The sequence below is a fragment of the Chelonia mydas genome, chromosome 7 (genome assembly GCF_015237465.2).
Source record: "Chelonia mydas isolate rCheMyd1 chromosome 7, rCheMyd1.pri.v2, whole genome shotgun sequence".
Taxonomy (NCBI): Eukaryota; Metazoa; Chordata; order Testudines; family Cheloniidae; genus Chelonia; species Chelonia mydas.
This window is the reverse complement of record NC_057853.1, coordinates 117,830,234-117,846,358: the sequence shown is the minus strand read 5'-3', so window position 1 is coordinate 117,846,358 and position 16,125 is coordinate 117,830,234. Positions and strand designations below refer to the sequence as shown.

The 16,125-nt window shown below is 39.3% G+C and overlaps 1 protein-coding gene across 7 annotated transcripts in view; it reads left to right on the top strand.

Moving 5' to 3' along the window:
- SLK (STE20 like kinase) overlaps nt 1-13,029 on the top strand; it is a 62,045-nt gene extending 49,016 nt beyond the window's left edge. For all 7 annotated transcript variants that reach the window (XM_043551922.1, XM_037905684.2, XM_027820307.3 and 4 more), the window contains 6 exons: nt 3,999-4,128; nt 4,708-4,832; nt 6,571-6,759; nt 8,184-8,309; nt 10,032-10,145; nt 10,627-13,029. In XM_043551922.1, the coding sequence (XP_043407857.1) occupies nt 3,999-4,128; nt 4,708-4,832; nt 6,571-6,759; nt 8,184-8,309; nt 10,032-10,145; nt 10,627-10,773 (831 nt within the window). In that variant the 3' untranslated portion in view covers nt 10,774-13,029. The remainder of the gene's footprint in view (nt 1-3,998; nt 4,129-4,707; nt 4,833-6,570; nt 6,760-8,183; nt 8,310-10,031; nt 10,146-10,626) is intronic.
- Nucleotides 13,030-16,125: the final 3,096 nt, after the last annotated feature.

Sequence of the window (16,125 nt, the reverse complement as noted above, 5' to 3'; positions counted from 1 at the left end):
AATACCTTGAAAGTCACCTACAGCATGTTTTACACAATGGCACCCCCAGCTATTCCAGTATACTAAAGCTGTATTTCTAATATATTTCAGTCTTCTTACTCTTTCAATTGAAAAGTAAATAAACTTTTATTTACCCTCTAAAACTGTATTCTCATCAGTCCATTATTGTGTTTTTAATCTGTATCACTGACCCTATCCCTCTGATAATACCCATAACTATCATTCTCCCAGATATTCAACAACTTGCTCCTCTTCCAATTTTATACCACCTTCTGCACATCTCATTCACCCTGGTACCACAATAGCCTCCAAGTGTACCCACTTCAGTGTACCTACCCAACCCTGGGGAGATGGTTGTGAAAATTGCAATTCACTGTCCAATGGGACTCACAAGCCTTAGTAACTATTTACTGAACTTCTGTGGGAGAGGAAAATCAGGTCTCTCTCAACAGTCATTATCAAGTGTGCCTGTAACAGATTGTTGATTCCACATTTCACTGTTCACATCTCTTCTCCATTGAGCTCTGTGAAATATTTGCTACACTCATCTTACATTAAAGATCAATAAGATAAAATGTTGTTGTTGCTGCTGAAGCCCATGTATCTCGTTTGACTAGCATCCACTAGCATCCCATCTGTCTTCCCATCTCTCTCTTCTCTAGAAACCATCTTCAACTTCATTTCTTCCTGTATGAGAACAAATGCTCCTAGCTTTGCAACTTGGCTCATGTCACAGCTGTCAGCAATCTTTCCATTGACTATATATTAGCTCTTAGTCAATCATGCTAGATATGTCTGCTCTAACCCTCTCACTGTTCGCTAGCATTTGCTAACTACTGTCCTCTATCCATTCAGCCTTTCCACAGCATTGTTCTAGAGATACTGGTCTTCTCTTACATGTTTCATAGAGTTTAAAGCGAGAAGGGACCATTAGACTATCTAGTCCAGCAGTGGGCAAACTACGGTTCGGGGGCCGCATCCTGCCCTTCAGACGCTTTAATCCGGCCCTGGAGATTCCACTGGGGAGCAGGGTCCGGGGCTTGCTCCACTCCTGCGCTCCAGCTGGGGAGTGGGGTCAGGGGTTGGCCCCGGTCTGCGCATGCTTTGACTCCACATGTCCCCCCTCCGGCTCCTATGTATAGGGGCAGCCAGGGGACTCAGCACACTGCCCCTGCCCCACGCGCAGCCCCCGCAGCTCCCATTGTTTGGGAACCATGGCCAATGGGAGCCACAGGGACAGCGCCTGCAGATGGGGCAACGCGCAGAGCCGCCTGGCCACGCCTCTGTGTAGGAGCCTAAGGGGGGGACATGCTGCTGCTTCCGGGAGTTGCTTGAGGTAAGCGCTGCCTGGAGCCTGTACCCCTGGCCCCCTCCTAGGCCCCCATCCCTGATCCCTCTCCTGCCCTCCAAACCCCTTGGTCCCAGGCCAGAGCACCCTCCTGCACCCTCAACCCCAGCCGGAGCCCTCACCCCCCACCCCAACTCCCTTTCCTAGGCTAGAGCCCCCTCTTGCACCCGGAACTCCTCATTTATGGCCCCACCCCAGAACCTGCACCCCCAGCCAGAACTCCCAATCCCCAATTTCATGAGCATTCATGGCCCGCCATACAATTTCCATACCCAGATGTGGCCCTCGGGCCAAAAAGTTTCCCCCCCCCCCCCCCCCCCCGTCTAGTCTGACCTATATATCACAGGACACTACATTCCACACAAATACCCAATGGCTTAAGCTACGTCTACACTAGAAACTTCAAAGCGCTGCTGTGGGAGCGCTCCGAAGTATGAGTGTGGTAATCCACCTCCACGAAGGGAATAGTGCTGGGAGCGGTGCTCCGAGCCTGTCCACACTAGCGCTTTAAAGCGCTCAAACTTGCTGCGCTCGGGGGTGATTTTTCACACCCCTGAGACAGCAAGTTAGAGCGCTATAAAATGCAAGTGTAGACAAGCCCTTAGTTAGACCACAGCTATCTTCATGCTTAGATGCTTTGCTAAATCAGGCCTTTAGTCTATTTGTGTATTGCAAGTGCAGTAAAAATCGTCAAACTTGTTGGACTGCTGCAGCAGAAAAGCTTCTTTGATAGCCCCTAAGCCGTGCATGTCAATTTTCTGAATTCATGAGCACTAAAACAAGGACACGTCCAACTCACAGTGTAAAAAGCTTACTTATTGCTTTTCACAGAGTCTGTGCTTAACAAAATCATATACACTTTGTAAAGGTAACTTTCAACAACAAAAATATCAGTGACTATTTCAGAACTCTTAATTAAGTTATTGAACTCAACTTTACTAAGACGCTTTCACTAACAAGTTTGGAAACATTTTATTTAAAATCTGTCTTATAAGTTTAAAGGCAAAATTAACATTATACTAAGGTGTGTATTCTCCTTATGTTCCTTTTTGTGTTCCACTAAAAATGCTGATTATGCTTAGATTGTGGCCCTTTCCATGTAACTAGCACAGGTCCATTTTTAAAATACCTTTTTCTTGTTTTGGAAAGTAGGCTCAATGTATATCATATTTTACATAAAAGTTCGTCATATTGTGTAAGGCAAAGGTGTGCGTGCATGCTTGCCTGTGTGTGTAGATACATAAAAATGATGTGTCAACTGTAGAGTGTGGATAGGTGATAGTGAATTGTGTAATGTCTGTTTTATTTTGACTAAATAACTTAGATGTGGCCATGCAAAGTGTGCACACAAATAGGCTTTGAATAATAATAATCTCAAACAAATGATGACTGTTACACTCTTTACTACATGTGACTTTATTGTATCAGAGTTTTTCTGGGTTGTTTGTGTGTGTGTACATGGGGGCGGGGGGTTTCCAACTTTGCAAATAAATATTTTTGTTATTTCTACAAATTAGGTTCCTAGTCCTGCAGCTTGTTCTGCATGGGAGGACCTTCGCACCTTAGAGAGTGGCTCTCCATGTAGGGCTCTACCCACATGGAGCAAATTGCAGGACTGGGGCCTATATCAATATGACTTTCTCAGTTTTTATTCCCCAGTGATATAAATAAATATACACATATGAAAATTCATTATTTTATTTAAAAGGTATTTGAATAAATTATGTGCAGATTGTTTCTGTTAGTTTATGAAGGCTTGTTAACTCTACACATTGCCAAATAAAGAGTAGCTAACAAAATAATTATTGTACTTGGATTTGAGTGTGCTTGGGTTCAGTTTTTAGCACACGGTTGGTTTTCCTTTATTGGCTACTCTATGGCTTCTTCAATCCCATGCAGCTGCTGTCACGTTTGGTTATGTTATGTGGCCCTTCCAAAACCCAGAGCCTAGGTAGGAGGGATCTTCAAACCCTGATCCCACAGTTACATAAGCCGCATGTTTTCCTCCTCTTTAAATTCTTCCCATGGAGGACTGTTCCTTATTCGTAGGGCTTAATACCAGCCCTTCCATGCATCTTGCATGACAGTACCATTACCCAACCAAGGTCAGGAGCCAAGGCTTTCTTTTCATAAGCTTCCCACCTAAATTGGGCAGGAGGAACCACCAGGGTGTAATAAAGTTACCTCTCCCTGGTGTTGACACATTATTTGAGCAACAGTAGTAGCTCCTGCTGGTTCAGGGAATAGAAGGTTTTAGTTTTTGACCTTTTTTGCATTGCTGTAGATACAGTTTCCACCCACTTTCAGATCAGTTGCTAATTTAATTTGAGAAGATGGACATTATTTTTTCTAATCAAACTCCTATTACATTTTACTCTGATCATAGAAAGAACTGCAGATTTTGGTTAGTTCATTGCTTTCTGTCTCATTTCTAAAAGTGTAATTAAATATTCTGTACCATTTCTCTTTTACTGGATATCCCAAAAAATGGATAATTTTATAGCAGATGTATTGTAGGCCAAATTTTCATAAATGTGTTTGGTTTGCAATCTAATCAAGGGAACAAAGAGAATTGTTCTGGAAATCTCATTAAAAATTTAGTGTGAATAGAAGTACAGCAAATTAATCTATTTTCCCTGGTTTTTAATAGGAACAAGAATTTGTGCAGAAGCAGCAACAAGAATTGGATGCATCTCTAAAGAAAATCATCCAGCAGCAAAAAACAGAGCTAGCCAATATTGAGCGAGACTGCCTGAATAACAAGCAGCAGCTTATGAGAGGTATCCATCATCAAATTTCTCCTTTAAAACTAGATTTTCTTCTGTTTTTTATGCAACATTTTGTCTTAAAGAGACCTGCTAGAGAAATAGTAAAGTCTGACTTAAATCTATAAAATCAAGGACATCCAGAGTTAAAATTGAAACTGTAGTTAAAAACATATCTTTAATATGAAACAGTACTATATTTAAAATGTCTTTGTTCTGCTAGCAGAAAAGTAATGTGTTAAAATAATTCTTTTTTGAGATGTACATTGCCTTTTCTGACTTCGCCATACCTATTTATTTGCACATTTTTGGTCACATAATTTTGAATTTTGCTTATAACTTTATAAAGAAAATAATTTACTCAAGACATTTCCAGGTAACGCTTTTCTTGGATTATTCCTTCATTAAAATTGTAACTATTGAGCATTTTATTAGATATGGTTGGTGTGGTATATATCTGAATGAATGGCTTCTTACAAATATGTTTTTATCATTTCTTTTAAATTAAAATATCCCTGTAATTTTAAATATATATGTGTAGATTAGATTAGAAAATACTATGTAGTACTTTCTGAAACAAACTTCCTCCTCTAGCTCGTGAAGCTGCAATCTGGGAGTTAGAAGAACGACATTTACAGGAAAAACACCAGCTTCTCAAACAGCAACTCAAAGATCAGTATTTCATGCAGAGACACCAGCTTCTTAAGAGGCATGAAAAAGTTAGTGCTGAGTTTGTCACTTTCCTCTATATTACAACCTTCAGTGGTTTATTAAAATGTCTTGTGATCTATACAACTAGTTTACTTGTCTACAACAACTTGGTTCATTCAACTTATGTAGCTTCTTTCTTGCTATATAAATGTCTCCTCTCTTTATTTTGTTGCTTCAGTCAGTACATTGAGGCACTTTGTCAAAGTTGTTTGACATGTTTGGTAGTTAACACATTATTTATATTTCAAGCACTCAAAGTAAGCCAGGTTCCTCGCAATTAGGAGAGAAACATTCCTTATCCAGAAAGATTACAATCTAAATTTAAGACCAGATGTAACATGTGAGAGCAGTAAACAATTAGGGAGCATAAAAGGGAGCACTGGGGTAAAAAAAATATAGAAACTTATCTTCCAAAAATACGTGTTTACATCTTTTCTTATGTGATCTGTCCCATCCATTTGCATAATCATTTGTAGTATTGGGCCTATAAAGTAATGGGATCAAGATACTTTTTATGTCAAATTTAGCCCAAAAGTTAGATTTCATAAAACAAGCTTTTAAAAATAAAAAACCAATAGAAATATTACCATTAGTGGATTCTTGTTAGTATTGGTATTTTATTCAATTTTTTTTCAATTCAATTATTTATTTATTTATTTTATTGGTATTTTATTGGTGCTTTAAACAAAAAGCTCTCTGCAGTGTTTAGAGTCCAACGACTCCAGCAGTGTGTTAATGCAAGAGAACCTGAAAGTGATATTGACCATATTCTGAGCTACATTGCACTAGTGTAAGTCCAGAGTAATTACACTAAAGTTAGAGTTTTAATAACCTATGGTATTTTTAACATAGGTAAAGAGGTCTTATTTAAGAATATTTAATATCAGTGTCCCTATAAGGCCCCAAGTTCAGGAAAATACTATAAGTAGGGCCCTACCAAATTCACAGCCATGAAAAACACATCACAGACTGTGAAATTTGGTCTTTTGTGTACTTTTACCCTATCCTTCAGAGCTGGACAGCAGCAGCTGCTGGCCGGGGGCCCAGCTCTGAAGGCAGTGCCGCCACCACCAGCAGCGTAGAAGTAAGGGTGGCAATATTGCTGCCACCATACCATGCCACCCTTACCTCTGCGCTGCTCCTGATGGCGCAGCCTTCAGAGCTGGGCACCAGGCCAGCAGCCACAGCTCTCCCACCACTCAGCTCTGAAGGCTGTGCGGAAGTAAGGGTGGTATACCGTGACACCCCACCCCCTCATAATAGCTTTACAACCCCCTTTTTTGGTTGGGACCCCCAGTTTGAGAAATGCTGTGTCTTAAGGACTTTACATGTTTATATTTTGCTGTTTTAAAAATACATATTCGTGGTTGTTAAAGCACCATGAAATTTAAGGTTTAAGTATCTGAAACCATGAAATTCAAGATTTTTCAAATGCTATGATGGTGAAATTTACAAAAGTGGACCATGAATTTGGTAGGACCCTAAATATAAGTATGTGTTTCAGTCTCCATATTCAACTTGAGTATATGCTTGACTTAAGTGGATTGGCACCTGATCCAAAGCTTTTTGGAATCAATGGAAAGACACCCTTGGCTTCACTGGGCTTTGAATCAGGCCCCTGCACTAATGGGATGGATGTAAGCACATGTTTAAGTGCTTTGCTAAATTGGGGCCTAAATGTTTAAACATATTATGTTAGTCATATAGCAATATTACTAACAATCTTTTTATTCAAAACCTTTTTAGGAAACAGAACAGATGCAACGATATAATCAACGGCTTATTGAGGAGTTAAAGAATAGGCAAACTCAGGAAAGAGCAAGACTGCCCAAAATCCAGCGAAGTGAAGCAAAGACTCGAATGGCTATGTTTAAGAAAAGTTTAAGAATTAACTCATCAGGCACTCCAGAACAGGATCGTGAGAAGATTAAACAGGTGACTGAAAAACATCTATAGTTTAAAATCTCTGAAAGTGCTTGAGTGAAGTTTTGAAGTATAGTTATATGTATTCAGTTGTATTTTAAAAGGGATCAGTTTGAAGGCCTAGAGATATTGCTCTGTACTGCTGCATGAGTGTCCCAAATCAGTCTTTTATGTATGTCAGAAGTGATCAAGGGCTTGAAATTCTGTGAAAGAAGTACATTTGGCCTCAGGATGTTATGAACTTTATAATGCTTAGTATTTACTTTCACGGACAACTTTTGGAATATAATTTTATTGAGTTTCAAAGAGAATACCATCTAGTCCTCTGTGCAGGTTTGAAGGCCACAACTAAATTTGGAATATATATCTAAAATCATCCCACTGTAAAATGGAGACTGGATTGTTTATCATGGAACTCTACCTACTGGGTCAATCTGGAGCAGCCATTTCTTCTTGCATTTAAGAGAAGTGTTTGCAGTTGCCCTTAATCCTTCTCCAAATTTGTTTGTACAAATCAGTTTGTTGTGTACCCCAATAGTTTTTGATGTTTCCAAATTGTGTGCATATTATAAGGTTAGCTGGAATGCCTGCTGCAGATTGGATTACTTTTCCAGTTGCGTATAACCAAAGATATTTAAATTGTTCTGATCTTTGACAGCCTGTTTTTGATAATCATCTATATATCTTCTAATTCTTGAATAGGATTGATGTTTGTTGTTTTTACGGAGACCCCGAATTTAGTAGGCACTCTTCAGTACTAGTAAAATAATATAGTTCTTGCCTTGAAGATCATACCAGATAACTTTAGGCCCCAATCATCCAAAGACTTAACACATTCTTAACTTTACATACAGTAAGTGATCCCATGGAAGTCAATGTGACTACTGAGTATGTAAAGTTAAGTACGTGCATAAGTTTTTGAAGGATCGGGGCCTTAGATTTGATGCAGTGAGTGAAAGTATATTAGATGAGAGGCAAGGATTACTCATTTATGGCTTATGCATATATTTAATGTTTAATTATTTTTTTAAAATATAGAGCCAGATTCTAAACTGGTGCAAATCTGTTTGCTCCATTAAAGTCAACAGAGCTTTGTTGATTTACACTAAATGTGTTGGGGGCCATAATAACTATAATTGACATATTTTAGGGGCCTCATGGAAGAAGTGAGTTTTAGGGAGGGATTTGAACAAAGATGGTGAAGTGACATGACAGAGAAGAGATGGGAGGGAAGAGCCTGCCTTGGATAAGGGTATATTGGAAAATTCAAGTGGTGAGAATTAGGAAATTGCAATGATGACTTTAATCTTGTAATGTTGTTCTGTCCAGTTATACTGTAAATCCGTTATGTTCTTTACAACCCTGGAAAAGTCATTTGTAATATATACCTGCATTAGGTACAGTATAAATCACCTACTCTTTGTTTTTAATTTTAGTTTGCTACTCAAGAAGAAAAGAGGCAGAAAAATGAGAGGTTGGCTCAGCATCAAAAACATGAAAATCAAATGCGGGACCTTCAGTTGCAGTGTGAAGCAAACATCAGAGAACTGCACCAATTACAGGTTAAACATATAGGGCATAAAATAAGCAGTGTATGAAGAGAGTCAAGTTAATTAATACAAACTGAGACAATTCTGAATTTATTGATTAGGAAAATGTTTTAATGGTGTTTTTCTTACATAATTACCCATCCATAAAGAAATTAATGAGATCCCTTTCTAAGGGATACAGCATATTGTACTCTTGATTCATATCTATAACTCAGTTAAGGATAAATCCACACACACACACCCACACCCACACACACACACACACACACACACACACACACACAGAGAGAGAGAGAATATGAACCCGTAAGGGAACATTAACTTGTAGAGTGCTTACCAACCTTTGTTTTAACTGCTACTTTCCTTTGGCAACATTTCTTTTTAATGTGTTTTTTTTTTTTAATCCATATTCAAAACAGAAAAGTAGCTCCATCTTCTGTTGTTTGAATTTTCAGTTGCTCTGAATGGTGTCAGTACCTCACCATAAGACCAGGTCTATAGTACCACATGTAATGAGGTCTGTCTTGCAAAGGGCAGGTTGCTGACTACATCTGCAGTTCTGGAACATAACTAAGTTTTCAGTAATACAGGCCTCAGTTTTTGGTCCTTTCATGACCTGTAAGTTGTAAAACCTGCTGCTACACACCATGAGCCAGATCCTGTTCCCCATTAAGTTTGTTTTCTTCTGCTCCAGTGACATAAGGCAGATTTAAAGCAGGAGTTAAGTGACCAGCCGATTATTCCCCTTGTAGTGGAGAAATCCCCCAGTGGCATAGAGCCAAGGAAGCTGGTGCTACACCACTCTCTTTCACAGCACCCTGTGGAAGTGGGCATGGCCACAGCACTGATGTGCTTCAGTGAGCCCTCACTGTAGGAACAGACCATTGGGGGCCATTTCAGCTGGCTGTAAGTTAGAGCTGCCCTAAGGTTGCTCTGCGCTGTAGCAGGGGATAGTTTGGCCCCCAGCTGGCTTCAGGATCAAGATGATGACTTAAGGGTGGTGCACCATCAGCCATCTGTGTTCCCCATTCTTCCCCATTCAGGTCTTAGACTGAGCTCAGCTAGGATTGAACCCGTAGATAGCCTTTGGCAAATGTTTATAACTAAAGTCTTGCTTCAGCGAGGTACTTAAGCACATGCTTACCTTTTAAGCAGTTCCGTTCCCTTTTGCTTTGATGGGACTACTCATCTATTTAAAGTTAGGCATGTGCATAAATATCTTGCTGAAGTTGGACCCATTCTCTCCTGTGGTTTGTTGCTGTTTACCTCTGTATAGTGGTGATCCTGAGGCTCCCTCCATAAAGACACATCCCCTTTGATTTGTCAGTCAGCCTCAACTGTTGGAATCAAGGGATGAAATGGTTGCAAGCATAACTTTCTAACGTAATAAGCTCTTAAACTGAATCCTACAAAACTGCCTTGACTAGACAGAGCATGCACTGCGTGACACTGAATAGATTAGCCAATAACACACATACAGTGTTGAGTGACATTATCTTCTACACAATGAAACACTTTTCACAATATTTCTGATTATGCCATATTTTATAACACAAAACCACTGGTTCTGTTGGAAACATCAGCTCTTGATAAGAGTGCATTATGTTATAATTCACATCACATTATACAATGTAAGCTGATTTAAAATAATTAGGACAACATATGTTACTGTACAAATGGTTTATTGTCTAATCTGAATTAGTTTTATTTAAGGATTATCTATCTTATTTTCAGAATGAAAAATGCCATCTACTGGTTGAACATGAGACTCAGAAACTAAAAGAGTTAGATGAAGAGCATAGCCTAGAACTGAAGGAATGGAGAGAGAAACTAAGACCAAGAAAAAAGGTAACCCAGGACAGTTTATAAGCAAAAGATGGGTCCAGAAGATAAATGATGCCTCAGACTCTGAAACTGGATGGTTACAAATTGGACAGTACAAAAAAAATTCATCCCAGCAAAACAGTGAAACTAATGTACAAAAAATTCAGTAGAGCATCACCTTATCTAGAAGCCACAATAGATACAAGGGAGGCAGACAGGAGAGGCTTGCAAGTTATCCACCTTTTAACATCTCCTAGAGTGTGTGCACACATGTATGTGTGTAAAAAATAAATGGGACCCTTAAACATAGCTATAGCTATGGACAAACTGTCCTACAGATACAGACCAACCTAAGTAGTAGACTATAAAGCCTCTGTATGCTCAATTTGATATTAGTGCATGATTTTTTGTGGTCTGTTGTATGAAGGTTGGGCAAATAACATGTTGGTATCGTGGATTTCTTTGTACTTCACCATATACACCTTTGTTAATCTGTTGTTTTTAGACACTGGAAGAGGAATTTGCTAGAAAACTTCAAGAACAGGAAGTTTTCTTTAAAATGACTGGAGAGTCTGAATGCCTTAACCCTTCAACACAGAGCCGGATTTCCAAATTCTATCCAATCCCTAGCCTGCACTCCACTGGATCGTAACTCTAGGAACTTCTGTAGATTTTCCTGTTTGGAATGCTCATATCTTCAGCTTCTGCCGTGGTAGAATCTACAAACTACATCAAAGGACCTCTATGCTTTTAAGTTTCGGTGGAGACAATCAACAGTGTCATTGTCAAGATTTTTCCTTTTTGTTTCTGACTGGGAGAAAACTAAATAGAAGAACAGACATTGGTCTGTAATGGTAATATGATGTCGTCCTTCAGATGTTTCAAGAAGAATTTTTTTTTTTTATAAATCAGTCTCAGAAAATGTTATCTGCTATTTTGACATTAAGAAAATAAGCTTAAAATATTAGATATAATCACCACAAAAAAGAAACTGTTACACAAATCATCATGTAAACGATATAATATTGCTTCTTTTTTTGACTGTCTGATTTCTCCACCACAGAATTTCACAACTGAAACTGTGCTGTAAAGAGGTTAAAAGTTTTGTGTCATTGAGCAAGTCATTCATAACTAGGGCAGAAACTATTTCTTCAAACCACACTGTTGAATTTGAAGAAAAAAAGGCTTATGCTCAACATATTTAGTTACAGCATATGCCTTTAAAAGGTTTTTAAAAAGCCTTTGGCATCATAACTAAAGCAACCAAACCTCCATTACATGTTTTGTCCATTAAAATCCAGGATGAAATGGGGTGCTAGTTTCATTAATCCAGTGCCTGAAACAAATATATTGTTCTTTGCAATAGGGTAGTCTCTTATTGTTCTTAAAAAACCTTCTTCGCATTGATGTTGCTGTAAAAAAAATTAAAAAAAAAAATCCTGCTGCTACTGCCGTTTTGGTCACAAGTCCTCACCCTAAAATATTTTGCACTAAAATATGTAAAGGTGAAAACCTGCTAACTTCAAAATGCACAAGTTGTTATTTTCCTTACACATGAGCGGTGTTTACTTCTACAGACTGAAATAAAAACTGTAGAATGTATTTTCAGAACCTAATGTGCACTTTGCACATTGTTTCTCTAACATACTTGGACTGGGTAGGTGGATCCTTCTCTTCTTACCAAAGTCTGTTCATTTGAAACTCCATCAGAGAAGTGGAAGTGACTGGTCATATTTATAAACCAGTTGCTGAAATCTGATCTGAATAGACGTGTTTTGAAATGTTTGTTTTAGTCAGTTTATTTCGTGGAAGGATTTAAGTTGAATATGTAGACAAACTACTTTAAAAATATGCGTGTGTTTGGGTTGTTGTTTTTTTGCCACATAGTAATTAACGTGTTAAGATTTTTATTTTTCAGTTTCAGAGGTGTACTGTAGGTTATTTACTTGACTGATTTGCAGTGGGAAGAAAAATCTGAAATGTTTATCATGTAGCTGGTGGGAATGTAACTGTATTAAAGAAAAGCGCACTCATTGAAGGTTTAGAATTTGAGTCATATCAAGACAGTATCATAAACTGTACATTGGTATGCCAAAGTTAAATTTGTAAAATAATGTTTGCTTTCTGTCATTTGAGGCGTGATCTTTTAGTCTCTTTGTAAAAGTTCCTTTATTTTTGTTTGCTAGCTTGCATCAAACATCTGACTGGTGAACATATAATGTTCATTTCACGGGAACAGTGTTGACGCATGTGAAGGAACTGGTTATAAATTAATGTAGAATTTTAAATGGGCTTGGTTGAAATCTTGGATGCTGAACTTTTAGCTTGTTAATGCAGACAGTTTAAATTGACAGCACAGTAAATACAATTGAGAAATGCATGTTTTGATTTAAATTTTGTAACATTTTTGATAAGTATAACTTACTCTGAAAATTACTTTATAGCTAGCCTTAATTTCTGGCATTTCATTATATAAATATGTATTGTGTACTGGTTGTAAATTCACATACCATATCATACTAGAATGTAATATGTTGCTATATGCAAAATTCTTTAATATGTTTATTCCAAAATTCTAGGGTGAAAAATGTCTTTGAAGGCCTTTACTTTTTAAGCTACACCTTTATAAAATGACTAGTACTAAATATATTAAATAGTGTTTATATCACTATAGTCAACAGGACATCTGTGTGAAAAACTGTTTTTTGCAAAATACATTGTTAGTGATCTATTTTTTGTGAAGGGGTCAGGCAAATTTTCCCCCTCTAAACTTTGTGTTCAGCTCATTCAAAATGTTTAATAACTTCGCAGGCAGAGTATGTATTTTCTCCTCTCACTCTAATATTTTGGAGGTTTAAATGATCATTTGCTAATATATTTTATGACACACTATATATATTGTTCTGCATCTGTAAGACTTTTTATTTGACTTCCACCACCTTCCTCACCAACCTCTGTAACCTTATCCCTTCAGAAAGGTCACAAATGAATTCATTAAAAGGATACAGGAAGGGAATGTAGCAGCTGAAGCCTCATTCAGTGTTCGGTCAGGGTTGGATTTAGAGTATTTCCAGTCATACTGCATTCTTTAAATAGCTGCAGTAGTTTGAAATGTCTTGATAAATGAAATCTGATTTAAAATTACCATTTGGTAACAAAATCTAGGGTAAAATCATTGTTTATGTACTTAGGCTTATAAAATTGCTTTTTGAAGATTATGGAACATGAAGAGATGTACAAGATTGTTTTGATGCCTTTGCTCACGACACATTTAAATTCAGAATGAAGCCTGATCTCACTTATTTTCCAGATGAAACAATTGCTTTTCTCACTGAATTTGGTCTGATAAAATCTCATTTCCCCCTAAACAGCGTGGTCACAATCTGCACTTGCTCACCTTTATTTTCCACCGCATGATCAATACCAGCAGGGCAAAGAACAAAATGGGGTACAAATTTATGACCTGCAGCTGAACATTTCAGTTGGCCTCTTCTATTTACAACAGATCCTCACTTACTTAAGAAGTACACTTAGTCCCACCAGTGTCTCCTTCCCCAGCAGAGATTGAGGCTTCTGAATTAGTGTCAGATGTTGCCTCTTCTCATGAGGGCCCCTAAATTTCAGACTTTTTTGTACTCTCTTCAGTATTGCTGTGGGAAATGAATGTGGTGTTGACACTCTCCTAAAGTGCAAGTACAGGAAAACTTCCACTCTGAATCCATCTTAAAACTCCAATCCAAAGACTGGAAATTTCCCTTGAGAATCAGCTGAAATTCCAGTGCCACAGATCATCTGCACATCACAGGACTGCACTTCTTGTGCACCTCAGCTCTGTATAGCTCCAGGCCTGACTCTTGTTGCCTTTGGCAGAGTCAGACTGTTAGGTCTGTCTTCCTGGACCCTGAAAGCAGGCTTCAATACCACCTTACTTGGCTCCCTTGAGACTTGACCCTGTAAACGTGCATGAGTTCAACAGCACTACTCGCAGCATAAAGTTACTAATGTGTTCAAATGTTTGCAGAGTCAAAGCCTTTGTTAGTTGAATGTTGCAGGTGGGACACCTGAGATCGTTGGATAATCTGGATTCTGCTGTACTTATTGTAGAAGGTTCTTCACCCAAAGCCTGGGTCTCCTACCCAGAACCGTAGCGGCCTCCTTAAAGTAAAATGTTCTTCAGATCACAGAGGACATAGAAATGGTGATATCTGAGCCCCACTGCAGACCATGTCAGTTTTGCCATTGACTTCAATGGAGCCAGAATTTCACCCCCTGACTTTCTTCTTTTCCCCTCAGAGTGTAATTTCATATACACAAGCAATTTTAAAAAATATTTTGTTCTCTAAGCTTCCTGCTGTCCCTCTGTCACCCTGAAAGCACACCCATCGTAAAATGGATATGCCTGAGGAAATCTATCTTTGCCAAGGAGAGATGCTTTTCTTGCGCAGTGGCCTTGCCAGGAAATTTCATTCTATTATATTAAAACATCACATAACTGAGGTTATTACAAAAAGTTTGAGCACAACTGCTTTGTCATGTGGGGCCAGGGATGTCCTAATTTGGTTTTAAAGATTTTCTTGTAGAAAACTCAGAATAAGCAGAAATTAAATTCAGGTAAGGCTGTATTACTTTGATGTCAACAGTCTGGAAATGGGTGACGGTTGGGGCCACTGAAAGTGACTTTTTACAGCAGTCTTTGAAAGCTGGTTATCATTTCAAATTATGCATCAGGCCTTTATGCTTGAGGAGGAATTGTCTGTTTAGTCAAGTGTTTCACCAAAAAACTAAAAATCCCTTTTTCTATGGTTCAAGGAAGCATGAAGTATCTTTTCCTCACGTATGTACTGTTCTTATATCAGTTTTCTTCAGCCAAGTGTTTTTAAAATAATGCCACCCCCAAATTATACAGGAAGAGTTTGATATCTTGTCTCCCAAATCTCAATATCCCTGGCAAATAAGAAATGTCTCTAGAGGCTCAAAGCATTCCATCCCAGTACTATAGAGATTTGTCAAAAAATCCTACTCTTTTACTTAACATTTATCCCTTAACAAGGAAAGTGCCTGAAACTACTTCCACCAGGAACTTATGTTTATGATGGCAAGTCATATTGATGGTTTCAGCTAGTTCTCCCTCAGAAGTTGTGGGGAAAAAAGCCAAGATTTTGACAGCTTCAACACAGAAAGGCCCACATTTCCAAACTTTGATATCTAAAGCAAAGGCTTTTAAATCTGTATCTAGATACCTGACTGGATGGCCTGATTTCCAGATGTGCTGAGTAACCCCAGTTCCCAGTGATTTTGGGGGTGCTCATTACCTCTGAGAACCAGATAATTTTTTGGGGTGCCTAATTTTAGGAACCCAAGTTTGAAAATTTTGAACTGTACTTCAGACTTTTCTTGATGGTACATCACGAATAATGGTCATGGGTATTTTTATTAAAAATACCCGGACAGATCACAGGGGGTGGGGGCACCATGGGTGCTCGGGGCGTCCCGGGTGCTCGGGGTGGGGGGGCCAGCCTGACAGGGGAGCGCTGTGGGTGCTCGGGGGAGGGTTAGCAGGGCGGGGACAGGCTCTCTAATTGGCTCCTGAGTTCCACGTGCTGCCTCCGCCCAAGCCCCGGTTCTGCAGCTCCCATTGGCTGGGAACCATGGCCAATGGGAGCTGCGGGGGCCGTGCCTTCCGGCAGAGGCAGCACATGGAGCTAGGAGCTGAGGGAGGGGAGTTCCTGGAGCCTTTCCGGGGAGCCCGCCCTAGGTAAGCACCACCCCGTACCGCAACCCCCAGTCCTGAGCCCCTTCCCCAAACTGCTGCTGCTGCTGCGGAGGGACAAGACTGCCCCAGCAACAGCAGTAGCCAGTGTGACGGGCCCAGGGGCTGCCTGAGCTGCTCAGGTGGCCCCCGGGCCAGGCACACCAGTTGCTGCTGAAGTCACAGAAAGTCATGGAATCCGTGACCGCTGTGACAAACAAGGAGCCTTACGTATATATGACCTGCCCTGAGTGG